The sequence below is a fragment of the Chenopodium quinoa genome, unplaced genomic scaffold (genome assembly GCF_001683475.1).
Source record: "Chenopodium quinoa cultivar QQ74 unplaced genomic scaffold, ASM168347v1, whole genome shotgun sequence".
Classification (NCBI taxonomy): domain Eukaryota; kingdom Viridiplantae; phylum Streptophyta; class Magnoliopsida; order Caryophyllales; family Amaranthaceae; genus Chenopodium; species Chenopodium quinoa.
This window is the reverse complement of record NW_018744460.1, coordinates 2546498-2566071: the sequence shown is the minus strand read 5'-3', so window position 1 is coordinate 2566071 and position 19574 is coordinate 2546498. Positions and strand designations below refer to the sequence as shown.

The window sequence follows — 19574 nt, the reverse complement described above, 5'->3', positions numbered from 1 at the left end:
ATACTACGTAATATAATTTTAATTCAGAAGAAATAATACTAGGTTAAAGTTCAGCAAAAATAAGTTCGGATAATTAAATTGTACTTAGTAAAAATCAATAACATCAAAGAATAAAATTATTAGTGAATCAATAAACTAGAAAGTTTTACGGCCTATTCTACTCATCTCAGTTTCACTTATTTTGGGAAAATAAGTTCATACTTTGTATAAGATAAATTCTTGAAAAGTACTTGTAAAAACTAATAAGTTTTGTTACGAGTAGATAAGTTTTGTATTCGGGTGCAGGAATTGTGGGAAGACAGTGGCTGTTTGTCTTTGATTGATGAGAGGTTGATGAATGATCCGTGCGATTTTCTTGTTGATTGGAAAAAGGGGAATGTGAAGTTGCAGCAACGAGCGGCCTTTCTTGCTTGGTGTATTTGGGGGGAGAGAAACCAGAAAGTTTTTAATGATAAAACTACCCCTAACCCTGTTCTTTTGGCACGAGCTAATAGAGTGAGTGAGGAATATGGCTTTTATAGCAAGAAGGTACATGTGAGCTTTGGGGAGAAGAGACCTCGTAGCAGCAAGTCACCTGAGGGAGTTATCAAGATCAATGCAGATGCTTCTCTTGCGGATGAGGGCTGGGTTGGTCTAGGGGTCGTGGCTCGTGACAATGTGGGAGGGGTTGTGTTTGCTGCAACTCGAAGAAAAAGGCATGGTGGCCCCCGGAAATAGCAGAAGGCAAAGCCATCTGTATGGCAGTTCGGCTGGCTAGAAAGTTGGGTACAAAGATGTGATTATTGAGTCCGATTGCCAAGTGCTGATTGATCGTCTGTCGAAAAAGAGATGGCAATATAGTTGCTCATCATTTAGCTTAGCTTTTACCTTTCGATGTAGAACAAACATGGGTGAATCATTATCCTGCGGAAATCTCACCTTATGTACTCTCGGACGCTTTGTCCCTTAACACCTTATGTACTCTCGGACACTTTGTCCCTTAATAAATACACTGTTCGGTTTTTCTCAAAAAAAGAAAAAAAAATTCATCAAATATCAAGTGAAGAGAGCAAAACCTTAATATAAATGATTGACTATAATAATTATATTAAATATATCATGGCATCCAAATCCTTTTGAGCTTCTACTCCGAAGGTGTTCAATCTCAAAACCTATTATAAATCAACAATTTGTTATTTACTCGTAGCTACTATGGAGTAAAAATCAAATAAAAATTCACTTAGACCAATATTGAACGAAATCTAAATAGAATAAAGTATCAAATTGACATCTGATGAATTATAAGTACCAAAATTCGCTCTTATGAGCAAATGAGAGCAAAAATTGTAGACAAGAAGCAACGATTTACAAATAGCTATGTCTTACATCGCGCATGTATATTTCTTAAACATCATGCACTAACCCTGTATGTAAACAATAAGTGGAAAGAATACTGCAGCTTGAATTCAGTTGGTTATACTTACTTTGGCAAAATCATCCGAAGATCCTTGAAAAATCTGAAATCTTCAATGCAGGTGACTCAACTTGCTCTGGTGGGACATTCATTATGTCACCACTTTTCGAGAGTACATTGGCAGTAATTTGGTTGACAGAGTACACCCTATTGGCAGTAATTTGGTTGACAGAGTACATTGGCAGAATTATGTCCCAAGCCTTAGCCCCCTGAACAGGATAAGGTCGACTCTTTTACCCCTTGCTACTAAATCAGGAGGCCTTAGCTCTGATGATTTCTTGAAAATCTAGATAAAAACGATCATAATGTCAGCTTCTTAGAGAATGATCACAGTGGATCTACCACCAACTGGTAATCTCATGGAAGGAAACACCTCCAAACACCAGTACCCATTACCCAATAATCGCTATCTCCTAATGCCATTTCTACAAGTCTAGCAAACATGTGGAGGTTCTCTCAATTCAAGCTTCATCTCTTCAGAGAGTGCTCTTATGTCAGGAATCACGCCCCCATTGGAATATCTTATACTGCCATCCCCAACTAAATCTTTCAACAAGTCAACTGGCTCTACAGCACCCCCATGCTGCAAAAACTTTGTTCGAAGGGCAGTCCCAGTTTCGAGCGAGAGGGGATCCTCTTGACATGTATTTTTCCATATGGTTGCAGCAAAACACTTGGCATATAAATAGCTGTAGTATCCTACAAACAAGCAGAAGATACTCTCAGAACATATACTGTGTGGCACCCTTGAGCAAGGAGCCAAAAGCATGACATAAACTCAAGACATAGCAAATTATATGACTATATGAGAAAAGGCAGCTTTTAATTATAGATCCCTTTTCAAGTATCATGATACATTAAGCATTGGTGTACTATAAAAGATGGTGATGATGATACCTCAATTTGGAAACTAACTAGAAAAAATCAGAAGGTGACACAACAACACATCAAGAAATGCCATGAAAGTATTCAACTCTTAAGTCAGGAATTTCAGGAACTATACAAACAGGAATAAATTTATGTGAGTTGAATAATAGCAAGAGTTGCACATAAAAATGGTCTCAAAATGGCTTAATGTTGATATAAAGTATAGACACATGGTAGCTCCAAGAAGTCTTAATAAACTGTTATCTCGTTTCCAGTTGCTACAAAGTAAAATCACTCACTGATATGTAGAAGCATATTAGTAGTAGTACATTAAAACATTCCAAATCCATATTGGCCATATCTATGAAATTTCACCAATGAACAAGGCAAGAAAATCTTCCAATGATCCAAATACTCGTTAATACCTTGTCGGTACATTTTGAGAAGTCCCCATTAGCATGACACCAATATTACATTTACATAGTTTCCATTTTCCAATAAAAGAGAAAAACAAGACATTCTATCCTTGAATTCCCATCATTTTACCGCGTTCATACATATTTGTACATGGTTTGTTGGACCCCCGCATTTATACGAGTGCCTAAAGAATCTGTAATGCCTACAGAATTTTGCTTTGTAGAGCCCTTCTTTCTCTCTCTACTTAACCCTTCACACACCCTTCACTCTCTCTCTCTCCTCTTCCTTCTACTGCCATCTCAGTGCTCAGACTTTCTCGATTCTCAAATTTGGCGATCGACCTCTCATTTATTCTGGGTGAACATCTACTTTTCATTTTTTTTCAACCCCATGTTTTTTTTTCTTATTATTCTGAATATTATCACTTGCAATTTTTTCAACCCCAAACTTCTTATTGTAGCTATTATCCCTACCATAATAGCAAAAAAAAGGATAAATGCTGATAAATGACAGATTCCAGTGTTTGATTCTCGCAGAAGACATACCTCCACCATAATTCAGCAAGTGACTAAACCGGGTGTGCCAGTGTGTTCCTTCAACTTGCTTATAACTTGTGTATTGCCTTTTCAAATCTGCAACAATTGAAATAGTATCTCTTGGAGAAGAATCTTGTTCCCCAAAAAGCTTTTGATCAATCAGCGCATAAAATATCTAAGAAGAAACAAGCAAAAGATAAAGAAAGTCAAGAATACTTTTGAAGACGAAAAGCAATTATAGCACAGCTCACTAATCCATTCATATCCTCAGCCAGCATACCTGCCGCTGCAATTCAGTTGCAGCAAACATCATTTTAGCATCTTGCATCGAATCCACCAACTTTTTGGGTATGATTTCCCCAGTTGAATAGTGTTTAGCAAATGTCTTCAAAACTCGATAATCCCAAGCGTAGTACCTAAAAACAATCAGTCATAAATCTGTACACCAACCATTCTAACAATACTAAGCTATGTTTCAATGCAAAGATTGCAAACTATCTGACAAATCAGATCCTCGTAAAAAAATGTAAATGTACATGATTAGCATGAACGGATTACTTACATATTTATGCGCTCATTTTTTCTTTTTCTTCTTATTTATAAGCATAGAAGTTACACCTAACTTGGACAGAGGAAAACAGCAAGAGAACAAGGTGTCTGAGTTAGCCTAGTACCATTGTGTAATTCAACTCTCCAATTGGATATAGTCTAAAATCCTAGTTGCCTTAGACCATCATGATGCTGACAAAGTTTCTTGCTCGAGCCGGATGATGAAAAATTCTCATGTCCTTCTTTCGGGGTGCAGTCTTTTGTGGCCAAATCAAGGATTTGGGGCTTCTCTATCCCATAAAATATCATAGTATCATGGGAAGAAGCTAGTCGATTAAATACTCTACCATCCCGTTCTAGTCAAATTGTCCACAAGATAGCCACAAGTCCACAACCTTTTTTCCTCTGCTATATAAATCCCCACAAAAGAAACTTGCAACCAATCTACATTTTTAAAGGGCTAAACCAATCCTCTTCATGCACCACAAAATTCTCCTTTAGAGATATGATGCCAACTCACTATAAGCTCAGAAAAGCAAACAATTGCCAGGTAAAATAGCACACTCCGGCCTCCATTATAGAGCATGTAATTCATATACGGTCAACTTAGCATGTATTCCATAATTGCATGAAAGAGTGAAAGACACATAAAAAATATATGAGGTTCAGACATGCAGCAAATGAAAACAGCAATGAGCATAACATAAAAGAGATGAAGTTTGTGAGCTAGTAGCAAATTTATTGTCACTAGTCAAGCCTAAAATTCAGAAGCTATCTCCTTGCAATAACCAATGTCCAATGGTATTTGCTCTTGACGTGGTATCAATTTCAAAGAAGCACTTAAGGGTAGATCAAATCCTTATAACATAGCATTTCATAACTCTGAATATATAGTACAAAACCAAGAATTATTCTACTCACTCAAATAGATTTGAAGGAGTTTCAGCTAAATCCAGTGCTACCCTGGTTCCTGAAAAATGTTGGTATTCCTAGAAAAAAAAGGTAACATTTGAACAGCCAATCAGCCACACTGGCCAACATACATATATTCAACTTGAAAAAAGTAAGAAACTACAGTGCATACCGTCCTTGACAAAAGTGAATGCAGAGCATGTCCAAACTCATGAAACAGTGTTTCTACTTCTCCGTGGTTAAGCCTCACCGTTGATGGATTATTTGAATTGGAAAAATTGCAGACGAGGGCCACAACCTGAAAATTACAGTAAAGGATAGATACAAAGAAACAGCATTTGTTACCTAACATTATTGATTAACAAAAGAATAGAGTTAAAACAAAATTGATGAAACCAAACATGACCAGATAATCTATGCTAGTTTATGTACATAATCATTGCTAGTTCAAATAAACAAATTTTTACATATCCCAGATCAGCTGCTTTCCAAATAGTGACGTATAATCTAGTTTAAAGACTTTAACTAAATTCATGACAAACCTAGGCATGAATGCTAAGTTGCAATTCCTAATGTCTCAACACTGTCCCTCACACCCCCCCCCCCCCCTCTCTCTCTCTCTCTCCCTCTCTCTCTCTCCCAAGAATGCCATTTTTGCATCATGAACGGGACAAATTCAGAAGTGCATTTTACAGCAAAGAAGTAACACAAACAGGCAAAATAAAAGGTAAAGAGCAATAGAATTACAATGAACAAGAGAACATGAATCAGACAAAACTACGAAAACATACAGGAAGTTGGTATTCTGCTTCTGAAATGCGCCGACCTCCTTTAATTGCAAAGTGAGCACAACCCGGATATTTGTCCTTCCTTGAATACAAGTCGAGGTACAAGTATCCCAAATCACCCTAAAACAAAGTGTATTTTTAAGGAAAATATGTAGATCAACTCATTTTACCAACAATACATGGTACGTAATCTGGAAAAGGAGGGGGAAATGCCTTATACCAGCAAAAAAAAACATGTCACTTTTAAGCAGTATGGAATTCTTAGGCCAAAACATCCTAATCGTTGCTCTAGGTTTTCTTGTTTTTGACTTCAAAGAACTGATTTTTTTTTTAAAGGACAGGATATAAGATTCATATATTGTACTAGCAAACAAGAATAAAGAAGAGTTAGAAGACACATAAATTCACATTTCTAGGAGCAGAGAGAAATAAAGAAATGAAATTATAATCTTGGTGAGGCCATTCTACATGCTTCTGATTATTAGGAAAGACCGAAAGAGCAAAGAGGGGGAGCATTATGAGCATCCGTATGCAAAGTTATTAAAATCGGGATTCTACTTTGAATCGGAAGGGGCTCTCAGAATCAAATCGTAGAATCGTGACATGCATAATCAAGACGTCATATCCAAATTTAATTAAATATATTTAAATTATGAGTTTGAAACCTAATTATTAATAGAAAATAGTTGTTTACCCATCAAGCAACCAATAATTGACCATACATATTCATAAATAACTATATAGGCATGTTTTAAACTTATATGGATTTCGATAGTAAAGAAAATATGTAAAATCAGGTAGAATCGTAAATTGAATCGTATGACATACATGAATCGTAAAATCATAAGATTCTAAGATTTAAATCGGGATTCTAATAACAATGTCTGTATGAGCTACACTTGCAAGATCCATTTTTCTAATGCCAAGGGAAAAGGGAACAGTAAAAATTCAAGAATCCATGCAGGATAATGAGTAACGAAGAGTTAGAACTCATAAAGTCACAGGGCTGATTTATGATAGATTCCACCCTTCTTTGATTAGGCCAGCTAAAGCTGAGGTCAAAAAACCCTTACCTTGTCCAAGACAATCCAAAAGCAAACCTTTCCACAGACCAACCTCTTCAGAATTAACAGAAGACTCGAAGTTTTTCAATTCTATATCCCAATTTGTAATCCTAGGGGAAAATGTGACGTAGGATAAAATCAGTACTCATAGATGGATAAGGCTTAGACTTCGTTTCCCAAGCAGGACAGATACATGGTGCCTTCTTCACCCAAGATTTACACTGATCTACTGGTGGAGTTTAAATTCTCACAGAGTAATATTCCTTAAGTTCATCGCTGGAATTCAACCCCTGCCAGCTTGATGACATTGATCTCACCATCAATACCCCTACAGAAGCCTAAAATCAGAACACTTTGAAACATCATACCCCAAACTACCCCCCCCCAACACACACACACACACAAAAAAAAAAAAAAAAAAAAAAAAAAAAGAAGGGAAGTAATTTTCAGATACATGGATATACTTTTCCATGTTAAGTGCAAAATCAAACCACACAAAGGCAGATTTGTCGCCAACTTCATGTGCCACCTGACACAAGTCATCATGCACACACCGCCTGACCAACTCATGCAGCCTCAAAGGTTTTCCCAACTCCAAACCCTAATCAACTGCATGAGTGACCACTGACCAACACAAATCGCTAGTCCGCTACCAGCCACAATGTACCCAACACTGCTGGCTACCTCTCTCACTGTCACCTCCTAATTGCCCACTAATCTAGCAGGCATAGCAGTAGCGACAACAATCTCATGCCAAGATCCTTCAAGGCCTCATACCTACATAATTACCACCTACCTTCTCACCAACAACCTTCCTCAGCACTCTAAACTCTGCCCATGAGTCAAATAGCAGCCTATCAAGGCTTCCCTTTCTCATGAAAACCATCCAGTCTCCAAGAATCTACCATTGGAATCAATTTTTGCTTTAAATTACTCAACCCACTACCCACCCAAAAGATACCCTAAATCACTTTTCAAATGATCTTAACTTACTAGTATAAGAGGTCAAAGAACCTCATTTATGAAGCAAGACATGCTCATAGATACAATCAACTGATTTAAACAACCCAATTTCATTGAGGCCGAAAAAGTCTCAATTTCAGAATTCATAGAAATAAACCGCAGAGGGAAACTCTGCAAGGGGCATATCAGTAGAGAAAGAAAACCATCAAGGGAGGGAAGAGAGGATGAGAAAAGGGAGAAAGAGAGAGAGTAACCATTGCAATGAAAATAAACTTCAACTAGGTTACTCTACAAAAATTTAACCTGGTCTTATCCTAAAAGCTTCAATTTGTTTGTCCACTTGTTTGACAGCCTCCCCCCCCCCCTCCTCTTGTTTTTCTTAGGGTGTGTGCCTTGTGGGAGAGGGGGGTGGGGGGTTATGCACCAAAAATATTGACTAATACTACCATGTCGAAGAACAATAATAGTATAAAGTATCAGCTTCATATGCACCAAAAATGCAAGTTTATCATCAATTGTACCTCTTCAGGATGATGAAGTGACAATTTAAGAACATCTAGATGCCATGATTCACCTGGAGCAAGAGGGATATTATGAAATGATGCACCAAACAATGACTCCACCAGCAATTTCAAACCCTCAATACATTGTAGCAGAGGAAAGTAGGAAGCAATTACCTGTAGATAGAACAGGCAGGTCAACTTTAATACCAAGTTGCAATTTAAAGAAAAAAATAATGATCCAAAAAAGTGATCCAAATACCGATAATTCCAACCAAGCAAGCCCCCCACCCTTCCTCCCTAAAAAAAATATTAAAAAATAACGTAATGAAGTATATAACAGGTAGAGAGCCAATCAATAATTGTACTCCCTCCGTTTCCAGTCAATCAAAACAATTGGCTAGCACAATTGCCAATGCACAATTTTGACCATTAATATCTCTACTTATCTGCAAGTAAAAATTATTACTAACACAAATCAAAAACATCTTGTATACTGACATTTGTTTCTATATGTTAGTACAAAATCATGCTCAAAATGAGAAATGTGAATAGGGTAGAAATCAAAGGGAGTGGTTCAAAACAATTTCAGATTTTCGGGGGGGGGGGGGGGGGGGGGGGGGGGGGATAACTTACAGAAGAATCCAAGTCACAGGTAGACGCCTTTATCATTGCCGAGTAGTACGTCTCATCCCACGGCTCCAGGTCCTCAAGCATTTGTCCAGTCCTTTGTCGCTTGTAATACCTGAGTCTTCTAAATTCCTATGATATAGACAGTGAGAAGGCCAAAGGTTATAGAAGTCTATTGAGTCATACAAGATCAAATGATAAATCTCAACAGAAAGTCGTAGCCTCATATAATATATATAAATATTTAGTATCCTGTTTTCAATGGCTCATCGTGAAAAGTATAAAGAGACAAAAATAAAAAGGCGAATCGGACTGTATCAAAACACAGTTGCCGAGTCTTGAGTGGCTAGTGATGATTACCTTATTCGCCATCAGTGATAAAATAAAGGGGTTAGGAAAATGTGGGAAGTCATGGTACTGGAGATGATTTGATGCTAGTTTGAAAGAATTGGGTTTTCCAAAGAAGCATCAACCACCAAACACGCCGTCTGATTCTGACATAATTTGAAAGTTTGAAACTGATGTAGACTTCTAACTTTCTTTTGTTATACCATATAAGAACTACCTTAAACTATAAAAAACACCTTCACACTCCAGCATATATACTAACTAGTGCCAGCCACCAATTGATAAAAATATACAATGAGGTGCAAGATTAACCAAAAAATCACCAAAACAAATCAGAATTAGATATCTTCATACCTCATCAGCTTTGGGCTTGACCATGCTACTCAACTCAAACAGAAAGGACATTACAACATCTGCTGATGAAGCCATGTTTGGGCGTGCTGCAAATTCAGCATAAGACTTGTAGCCCATTATCTGCATCCATGAGCGAATATGGTATTAGAAGTATTTTCAACGCCCCCCCCCCCCTCTCACTTCTTCTCCATTTGTCCTTTGCAATGGGTTATTCGAATTGCAAGCTGCAGAAATCTCTAGATTCCAGCTATTTTAACTGACACCAATTTGCTACAGAGTAATAAAAATACATAAATGAGAATATAAGCTCCATGACTCTTCCTTTCCCTAGCAGCTAAATGCACATGGACTAGGTCAACCAGCTAAAGACATGCTCAAATTTATGTAAACAACCTCACCAAATTAAACACTACTGTGGAAGGAAAATAAAATCAGATATTAAAAGGGAAAATAGCAAGACTGCAATTATAAGGAAAGTACCTGTGCCAGTTCATGACGAGCAGCTATTAGCTTGTCAAGTACATTGAGATTTGCATGAGGTGCAGAGTTTCCTTGAATATATGCAAGTTTTCGCACCTAATAGCAAACAGAGTAAGATTTTGTTCACAACCTTTTTCATGGCATGATACAGAAATGCCTCAGGCAAAAAATAAAAAAAAATAAAAAATAAAAATAAAAATAAACAAGCAAATTTGTAGCTCTCATTGACTGCTACTTTCAGCAAATGCTTCATTGTAGATACAAATGGATCCACCAGGAAAAATATGTAACATTGAAGATACTTCCCTTAAGAAATATAAAGGACAATATAGATTTTTCAGGAACTATTATCAGCACAAATATTACAGCTTAATTCAAGGTATTAAATCTAAGCACATAATCTAAAAGCCCATTAGCAGGCACCAAATAGTGCTTTAAGAACTATCCTCTCTAGCACCATCATGATCCCTTACACTCATCCATCAAATTCCTCATTTCCCTTCCAGCTATGAGCACGCCATATTTAAACTTGGAGTTGGAACTGCAAAATCCAATGGTAGCCTTTTGTTGTTGCTTGAAATTCTCCAACGGATGAACTTGCTTGACCATTGGAGTGTGTAGCTGTAATAAACTATCTAGCCAAACCAAACAACCTTGCTTGACTCGGTTTAAGGAAAGAAATTAAAAAAAAATGAGAGCATTGATTTACATCTGGAGTTATCGAACTTGTGCTGTTGATTACCATTAGAGAAGATTTTAGCTGGAATATGGTATATCCATAAATTTTGGTATGGCAAGTTAAGCTACAAGTAGTCCAGCCTAACCACTGGAGATGCCCTAATTAATGACTGGAAAAAACTAATAGCCTCAAGAGGTAAACACATCCTTCAATGGAAGCCAAATCTTCAATGGAACAAAAATTTTCAAAACGATTCACCGTTACAATGCCATTGAAACTACAACAAGCACATCTTTACCTTGGTCCTTGGCTCCTTATCTTCCAGCAGCAGTAGATTTTTAGAGATTCTTTCAAAGCCCATAACAACACTAGGCTAGAATATGGATCAATCATGTTTGTTTTCTGTAGCCATAAGGCCCTCAACACCCAAAAGATAACCAAGAATATGGATCCCCAAAAAGCCTTCCTCCCTTAACTTCTTCTAAATCTGACAAAGTCGCTGCATGAAATAGGATAGAAGCATACCACTAAACATCCATGATAACAGAATAACTACAGTAGAAGCGCTCTCACCACCTCAAAATTTCCCCTCCCAAAACTCCTTAAGCACAACAATACACATACATTGTGAAAATGCACCCGTTACATCACTGAATCTACAGATTATCTTGGAGTCATAGCTTTTCCGAAAAATTCACAGTTTAGCCTCAACCTTTTACGAGACCTTCAATAGCCAGCTTTATATGGCCAAAGTGAAAAGCGTTGCACAAAGAAAATTTTCTCCTGGTTAATACCTAAGATACAAAGTAACATTGTTAAATCTCAATAGCTTTACCAGATTTGAGTTAATATTGAACATATCAAGAGGAAGACAAATTGATTAGGATAAAGTTTAAAAACAAAATAGTCTCTGAGATGAGCACTATAGGGGGTCCAATCTCCAGGATTAAACCCTGTACACGGTTAAAAATAAGACCACTGAATATATTCCTTAAGATTTGGCAACACTATGTGATGAGAAACTTTAGCCTTCAGTATTCAGTTCCTCATAAGGACTAAACCCATAAACTTCTATTTTTCATCTTTTGGTCTTACTGGTCAGTGGTAAAAGTTTTAGTAGATACTGTGCAAATTTATATAGAGCACAAATGCAAAGAAGAATTGGATCATCCTGGAGGATCTGGACTCCTCTTGATGGGTGAGATGGAGTGCTTCAAAAAGATGCAAGTCAGAAATTTGGGTTCTTTGAGCTACCTTTGCTAGAGATTAATGACTATATTATCCCTCATAAGCCTAGTAGGGTAGTGGTGTTCTGGGATTGTGTGTTTCTAAATGGATGATTCCAATTTTACTTTTGGATGTTCAACATGCCCGATTAGCTCTCTGATTCTTCACTTTGTCAAGGAGGTTATGTTGTCCTCTCGATCATAATCATATAGTATAATATATCATGAATTCCCATTTTTCTTTACATTATTTATTATAAATTATGTCACCATGAACTACACCTTTGCCTATAAAAAAACCTTATGTCAGGAATCCAACACTGTTTAAGAATACAAAGAGAAAAAGGAGAGTCAAATTAAAAGAAACACGAGGAATTTATGTTTTATGTTATCAAGATAAATTTCATTGAATTTAAATTCCACAAACAACATCAATTTTAGCCACAGATCGAGAAAAACCAGACCTTTTCATTTGGCACCCACTGTAGAATAGAAGTTAGTGATACGGGATCTGTTGGAATTCGATATCCCTTTTCTTTCACGTCTAACCCCTTTCTTGATGATCCAGCAGGAGAATATACAGGTGTACCAAGATGGTGCATACGCTTTGGAATTAGGGTAGCAGGATATATGTCTACATAACCAGGATCATCCACAATATTTGCATTGAACCTGATGAACATTTTGAGCTCATGAAACAAGTCAGAAGTAAAATTCTTTTAAACAGTAACTTAGTAAAAAAATATGGAAACATGCACAATAATTTTTAAGAGCAACAGTGTCACAGGACACATGCACCCATATACAATGAAATACATGCATAAACACTAAACAGGCACATATGAACTTGTGCATGAAAGCTTGGCCAGAATTAGAGGACATATACGACTAATAAGCTATGCCTATGAGTGGGGAAACAGTTAAAGCTCTAGCTCCGCCAAAACAAGGGGCCGTTAACTAAACTAGGCAAAAGAACAAGTACTAAGACAGATTCGGCATCTTGAAGTTGGGTTTTTATGTGACTGCTCTAATGTGTTTCAACTTTAATTAGATCAGAGGTATGCCCTACAACTGACAATTACAATCTGATTCCCTAAACTGAAATTATGTTAAAAGAACAGCTATTTTAGCAAGTACTCCAACCATTATTTACTATTCTTGTCACTTTCCATTTTAACCCATTCTTTTATGTAATACTTTGTTTTATTCTATTTTTGGACTACCATCTTTACCATCTTACCGCTTTAATTCCACAATAATTATACCTTTTCACACATTCTCTCTTACTTTATTCACCTTGTTCTTATACTCACCCACCTTGTTACATTCTCTCTCTTACTTTATCCCACTTATGTAACACCCACTCACCTTCTTCAATATATTCTTGAATTATCTACATACATAAAAGAATAGAGAGTACATCACAATTTCAGATTTCCTCCCTTAGATAATCATTAGATATGCCCTATATATATATATATAATAAAGGTAAAATGATTATAATTTTCAAATTATCTAGCATGTGACCCTAAGTATATGTAATAAAGGTATAACAATTATAATTTCAAATTAATCTAGCATGGCTCTAAAGTTCTTGTCACATTTGATTTGTTCCTTTTCATGCTATGAGTATTGATGCATCAAATTTTTACATGATGACATCTTATTATACCTCATTATTTCAAGGGTTTTGACTTTTTAACAACTGTACAAGGAAGATCAATCAAGTGGTTCACAAACGACAGGCTTAAATTCTGTGATATTCACACTCTCTTTCCAACAAATCCCAGTTGGAAAGAAAGTGAGAATATCCCAGAGAGTTTCTCCAAAATTGAGTTTCTCCATAATTCTTAGACCATCAATTGCAATCCACATTAAACTCTTCTTTTACTATTCAATAAAATTAAGGATAAAAAAGAACAATTATTAGATAGGTCTTTCTTTGTCTTCTTTGCATTAGAGAGGGAGGGGGAGGGGGGGGGTTAAAAGTTATCCTCATAACTTATTTTCGTCTAATCAGCTCACAAACTAGTAATGAGTATGTCATGCGCCAACCTTGCAGACAAAAACATGTCAAATGATTCAACTTCAGAGTTCCAGTGAGTCAGTGACTATAACATTATAGAGGGATTAGAGGTTAATGCCTTGACGGTATATTATTTTGCATGTGTGCTAATTGCAACCATCTGGTGTAGACTGTAGACTTGTAGAGTACAGTCAATATTCCCATCTTCAACAAGTTTTTTCAACCCCAAGAAAGGGAAAACCGAACCTTTAAATGATCAAAACTATAATAAAACTAGCAGCCATTGACATCATATTACTACTTTACCCCTAGCCATTTCAACTGGACAAAACAGTTGCTGACTATTCCACCCACGAACCCCATATAACGGATATAAGTGCTTCCATATTAAACAACACTTAAAGATTTGTGTAAGAGGCAAAGTACTTTTGGGTGGTTTTGCTGCTAAATTAACAAACATAAGAGACTAAATGCAAAGGAGTTTAACAAATATCCATACGGACCATAACAAATTAATAGAATGACTTACTTGCGGCACAGTTGCGCAATATCCACATTGAGCTGATTAACTCGTTCTAATTTTTCTGCAGATGTAAACACATAACCAGTTCCTTAAGCCAACAGATATGCCTACACAAATAATATAGTGAAATCAGCATTACACAGGTGAAGTACCACTACAGAGATGGATGCCTCCCTTCTCAAAATCAACACGTAAATAATGGGCTGCCCTTTGGGTTTCTGAGTTGGGGATGTTGCCTTCTAGCTCAGCTTTCATCACAGCATTATACAGACAGTGATTTGTATTCAAATACTGCTTTCCATTGGAGACAGAAACAATAGCAAATCAGCAAATTTATAAAAGATCAGGCACCTAAAGAATAATTTGGACTGGCAGTATAACAATTTGCCTAAGAAATAAAAATAAACAGACTATATAGCAAGAATAAATGCTAGGAAAAATATTTTTCAGACTGAGTCTTTTCACATTTTTTCCATTGGAAGGGGGAAAAGAGAAGAAGCAATTTGATAGGAAGAGGTGGAATCAGCATAGAAAAACTGTGCAGAAGTTTTTATATAATGAGACATACAGGTATTTAAAAAAAAACAATAATAAAAGGATATGAATAAAGCAAATGACGGAACCAATAAGTCAATTAACAGTTCGAGCAAACTAGATCTTTAATTTCCCAGAAGAATTGGCATGAACTAGCAGACAAATTAATAGACAATTCTTAAAATAGTCTCCTATGACAAGACATGACAAACCTATCAGTAACCAACTAAAACTATTCTACAGAATATTGTTGTACAACATATATTACTGCATTTCACATGCACACCGCGAAGAAAACAATTTGCTCCTCTCTTTTTGCTCTGATTATAAATTGAAATAAATTGAAAAACAAGAGAAGGGCTAAACAGTAATGAGCTAATCTACAGCCTGAAATCTCTGAAGCATTACCCTTTAATTGGAGTAATGCAACAAAAAAGCAAAAAATTTAAAAGGGTTACGTGAAGTATCTTTCTAGTTACACAGGACATACTAGCAGATATTGTTGAATGGCACAATATTTATCACTTTGCAAGTCTTCTTTCCTCTCCTTGTAAACAAGCATTCCTGTTCTAGCTTATAAATCCTCCACTTACTTTCGAGGAAATCTAAGGCTCCGTTTGGTTTGACAAAATACATTTTCAATGGAACACGCATTTTCAAGGAAAACCATGATTGCAAATTAGTTTTTCATTGCTTGTTTCCTTACAAGAAAAGTAAAAAAGAAATTGAAATTGGGAGTGAATAGGTTAAGATAGATGAGAGTAAAGAAAAAATAAGGGTAAGGAGAAGAAAGGAAGATGTGGCTTCCGTTCTTTTGTAGAGGAAAATGTTTTCCATTGAGGGTGTAATTTTCCTCCATTGGGAAAATTGTTTTTCACCCTTCACAAATCAAACAAAAGAAATGAGGGAAGATAGGAAAATCACTTTCCATGAAATTATTTTACATCAAACCAATCGCTCCCTAAATGAAAATTAATCAAAAAGCCCAACAAGGGAATATTATAGTTAAGTAGGGCCGTCAAAATTACTCATTTCACTGGTTTATGGCTTTGTGTGGAATACGGAAATTATTGAAACGGAAGCAGCCTTACACAGATTTAGATAAAAAAAAATGTCAGCAACATGTGGTAAAATTGTTTCCTATTTTAGATTTTCACAGCTTGTCGCCCTATTTCTGCCATTTCAATTTTACAAAAAACATAACTGACCAAATAATAGTAGTTATTCACCTATATTTCTGAAACTTTTCATTTAGCAAACATGGTAAACAAATAGAACTCATAATTAGTACTCCACACAGCTTTTTGCTATAAATAATTTGAACTTCCTCATTGTATGTCAACTGTTAAGTGCTGTATGTGCAAGCATTAACATTAGAAGGGCCAACTATTCTATGCAATATCGGAGCACACAAATGGCAATTTCACTTTGAAAAATCAAATTCCACATAAACCATGCATTCATTCGTTTACGTCTTCAATGGGTAGGCAAGACATATAAGTTTCTTCAATGGGTAGGCAAGACATATAAGTTTTCGTGATCCATATAATTCAACAAACATCCATTTAAAAAACCAGATAAAAAATAAACCACTGAATAGATTAGAAGTCACCTCACATGTAGATATTCATCCATTCTCATGGATGCAACATTAGCTTGCTCCACAAATTCCCTAAAAAGTCACTCCAATTTTTATTTACTTTTCACAAAATACATAAAATTAACTTCAAATATACCAAGATTCCAAGAATAATAACAAATTTCAAAAATCACCTGTCAGGGTGAGTATGTCTACATAACTCAGCTGAATCCACCACTGAACAAACCTAACAAATCAGAAGAAAAAAAATAAAAATAAAAAAATCCATAAAAAAATTCCATAAAAAAAATCCAAGAAAAAACCCTAAATTACAAGAAAATTAAACTTACAGTGTCGGATATTTCATCCATAGCGCGAATGATTTCAGCAGAAGAAGGCATAGTAGAAATGTAATTGATAAGCTCTCCAGACCTAAATTAGATACAATAAATTGAAATCAAAAATTCAATTTCAAAATCAAATTAGGGCAAAAGTAATACAAACCGTTCAATAGCATCGTCGACGAAACGCTGGAAACCTTTGGGAGTTTTCAAATGAGAGAAACCGTAAAGACCAGTTTCTTTCGCATCAGCAGTAGCGGCAGATGTTCGGAAGGATTGAATGCAGTGTAAAAATGGCTTCGGTCGGAAGAATTTTCTGGAGTAAGAGATGATTAGTGCCGCCATTTTCGAGGTTCTTGGAGAAGACGAATACGAGTTGCAGCGTTTCCAGGAAGAGTGAATTAGTGGAAGCTGATTCAGAAGTCAATCAATTTGACGCTATTTTTTTTTGTTCCTGTTTATTACAAAGAAGGCCTAATCCTTTAAGGGGTTTATAAACGATTTCTATTAATGATGATAAGTGATAAGCCAACACTAAAGAGTAATTTACGAGTAATACAAATTGCTATGGGGACCGTTTGGTTCGCGCGAGATAATCGGAATGGAATGAATAAAAGGAAAGAATTAGAATGGAATAAAAAAAGGAAAAATATAAACTAATAATCCCACCTTTAGTCGGTCTTTCACAAACAATCCCACCTTTTGAAATTCCAGAAATAATCCCACCTTTTGCCCCTATCTTCCATTAACAATCCCTGACCGGTTGGATTGATCAGGTAACCGATTTTCTTAAGTTAAAAGACACGTGTAGGTTTTTAATAGGTTTAGTCCGATTTTTAATAATTAAAAAAAACAAATCTAATTAAAAAAAAAATATAGAAGAAAACCCCCAGCCCCGCCACTAGCCCAGCCTGCCACTGCACTCCTCTCCCCATCCCCGCCCTTGCATTCTCCGGCAACCACCACCCTGAAAACACCACCAGTCGCACACCCCTTCCACAACCATCAATTTCGCACAATCCCGGAGTTCAACGATGATGTAATTCGAACACACGGAGTTTTGAGATTTTTCGTGGGGGTGGGATTTCGTCGGGGTGGTACTTGGGTTTTGTGGGGCTGTAGGCGTGGGTTTTGTGGGGGTGGTGGGTTTTGTATAGGTGGGTTTTGTGGGGGTGGTGGGTTTTGTATAGGTGGTTTTTATGGAGTTTTTCAGGCTAAGGGTTGAGTTTTTAGAGCCAAGAGGAGTTATTTGGGGCTGTGGGTGGTGTTTTCGGGGTTATCATTGGTGTTTTTGGGGCTGTGGGCGGTGTTTTCGGGGGTGTTAGTGGTTTTGGGGGCTGTGGATGGTGTTTATTTTGGAGCTGTCAGTGGTGTTTTCGGGGCTGTGGATGGTGTTTTTGGGGTTGTGGGTGGTGTTTTCGGGGCTGTGGGTGGTGTTTTCGGGGCTGTGGGTGGTGTTTTCGGGGCTGTGGATGGTGTTTTCGGGGGCAGTCAGTGGTGTTTTCGAGGTTGTGGGTGGTGTAATTTGAGTGAGGCTCGGGTTTTGGGGGTGGTGATGGTATTTCGGCGTGGTTGGGGGTTTCGTAGTGGCCTAATGGATGGAGGTGGCGGTAAAGGGTGAGGGTTGGGGTGACCACGGTGGTGGCTGGTGGTCGTGGAAGAGATTAAGTTTTAAAAATAAAGGGAATTTTTTTTTAACCTGTTTAACAGGTTGTAGGTCAAAGGGATTGTTAGTGGAAGATCCCTATCAAAGGTGGGATTATTTCTGGAATTTCAAAAGGTGGGATTGTTCGTGGAAGACCGACTAAAGGTGGGATTATTAGTTTACATTATTCCATAAAAAAATCCTTAATTTTACTATGGTGTTTGTTTTGAATAACAAAGGGAAACAAGCTACCACTTCCACCACCACACAATACCTATTTTAGACCTTCTCCAGCCACCACCATACCACTCACCGCCAATCTCCGAAGCTCCCCCGTCCCTCGCCGGAGATCCCCTCCCCCGAAAAACTCCCCCACTCCCGCAAAAACCCTAAAAACTCATCCCTTTTTCATGTGAAACAACCGACCGACCCTCCTCCCACCCCTTGAGCTTTTAGGGTTTTTGCGGGAGTGGGGGAGTTTTTCGGGGGAGGGGATCTCCGGCGAGGGACGGTGGAGGTGCGACGAGGGTGGCTGGGTGGTGGGGATAGGGTAGGATAGTGGTGGCTGGTCTGGGTATGGTGGTGGTTGGTCTGAGTATGGTGGTGTTGTGGTGGCTAGGGAATGGAAATGGAAAAACCTAAGGGGGGTGGGGAATCAAGTTGGAAGGATTTGGGGTAATGAAGAGGGTAAAGGGAATGGGAAAAAAATGCCAAACAAACAACAACAAAGGGAATCAGGGCAATTGATTCTCATTCCCTTTGATGAATACCCCCAACCAAACAACCCCTTACTATATAATTCCCGAGTTTTACCAATTGTTAATGTAATGGTGATTGGGGGCTGTTCTTGTTATGGAGGACTGCATGTTTGATTCCCGCAACAATTACAATTAGGAGGAGACTGGAATCTAACCACCCAAAACTAAGCTCCGAATTCGGATTAGCCCAAAGGGTGAAATGGATGGAATACCAAAAAAAAAAACATAATTCTCGAGTGTTTGAAATTACATGTGAAATTCTCTACAAAATATAACACAATAATCAATAGTAAAAAAAAATAATTTATATTCCGTAAATAAATAAATAAACAATATAATCCTAGGCATATTAATAATTATGTAAAAAAAAAAAAAAAAAGAATTTAGGAGGGAAAATTTCTT

The 19574-nt window shown here is 37.1% G+C and overlaps 1 protein-coding gene across 2 annotated transcripts; it reads right to left on the bottom strand.

The window, feature by feature from the left end:
- Nucleotides 1-1062: 1062 nt before the first annotated feature.
- On the bottom strand, nt 1063-18784 carry LOC110697259 (probable mitochondrial intermediate peptidase, mitochondrial). 2 transcript variants are annotated; one of them, XM_021874624.1, is made up of 17 exons: nt 16933-18784; nt 16779-16860; nt 16623-16675; nt 16467-16521; nt 14468-14606; nt 14322-14376; nt 12231-12438; nt 9862-9957; nt 9382-9501; nt 8686-8811; nt 8071-8226; nt 5526-5642; nt 4907-5032; nt 4744-4811; nt 3554-3689; nt 3283-3448; nt 1063-2152 (listed from the first exon to the last, which is right to left on the bottom strand). In XM_021874624.1, exons 1-17 carry the CDS (start codon nt 17112-17114, stop codon nt 1887-1889), a joined length of 2151 nt encoding a protein of 716 aa, XP_021730316.1. In that variant the 5' UTR covers nt 17115-18784; the 3' UTR covers nt 1063-1886. The 2 variants fall into 2 exon arrangements, with proteins under 2 accessions (XP_021730316.1, XP_021730317.1); XM_021874625.1 differs by lacking the exons at nt 16779-16860; nt 16933-18784 and having other exon boundaries at nt 16462-16521; nt 16623-16645.
- Nucleotides 18785-19574: the final 790 nt, after the last annotated feature.

Excerpts from the sequence above, each read along its gene's own strand:
- LOC110697259 (XM_021874624.1), bottom strand. The coding sequence starts at position 17,114 with ATGGCGGCACTAATCATCTCTTACTCCAGAAAATTCTTCCGACCGAAG. Across the intron at positions 14,607-16,466 it reads GAATGGATGAATATCTACAT|TATTTGAATACAAATCACTG; the intron begins GTGAGGTGACTT and ends AATGGAAAGCAG. Across the intron at positions 8,227-8,685 it reads CCTGTGACTTGGATTCTTCT|GTAATTGCTTCCTACTTTCC; the intron begins GTAAGTTATCCC and ends TTCTATCTACAG.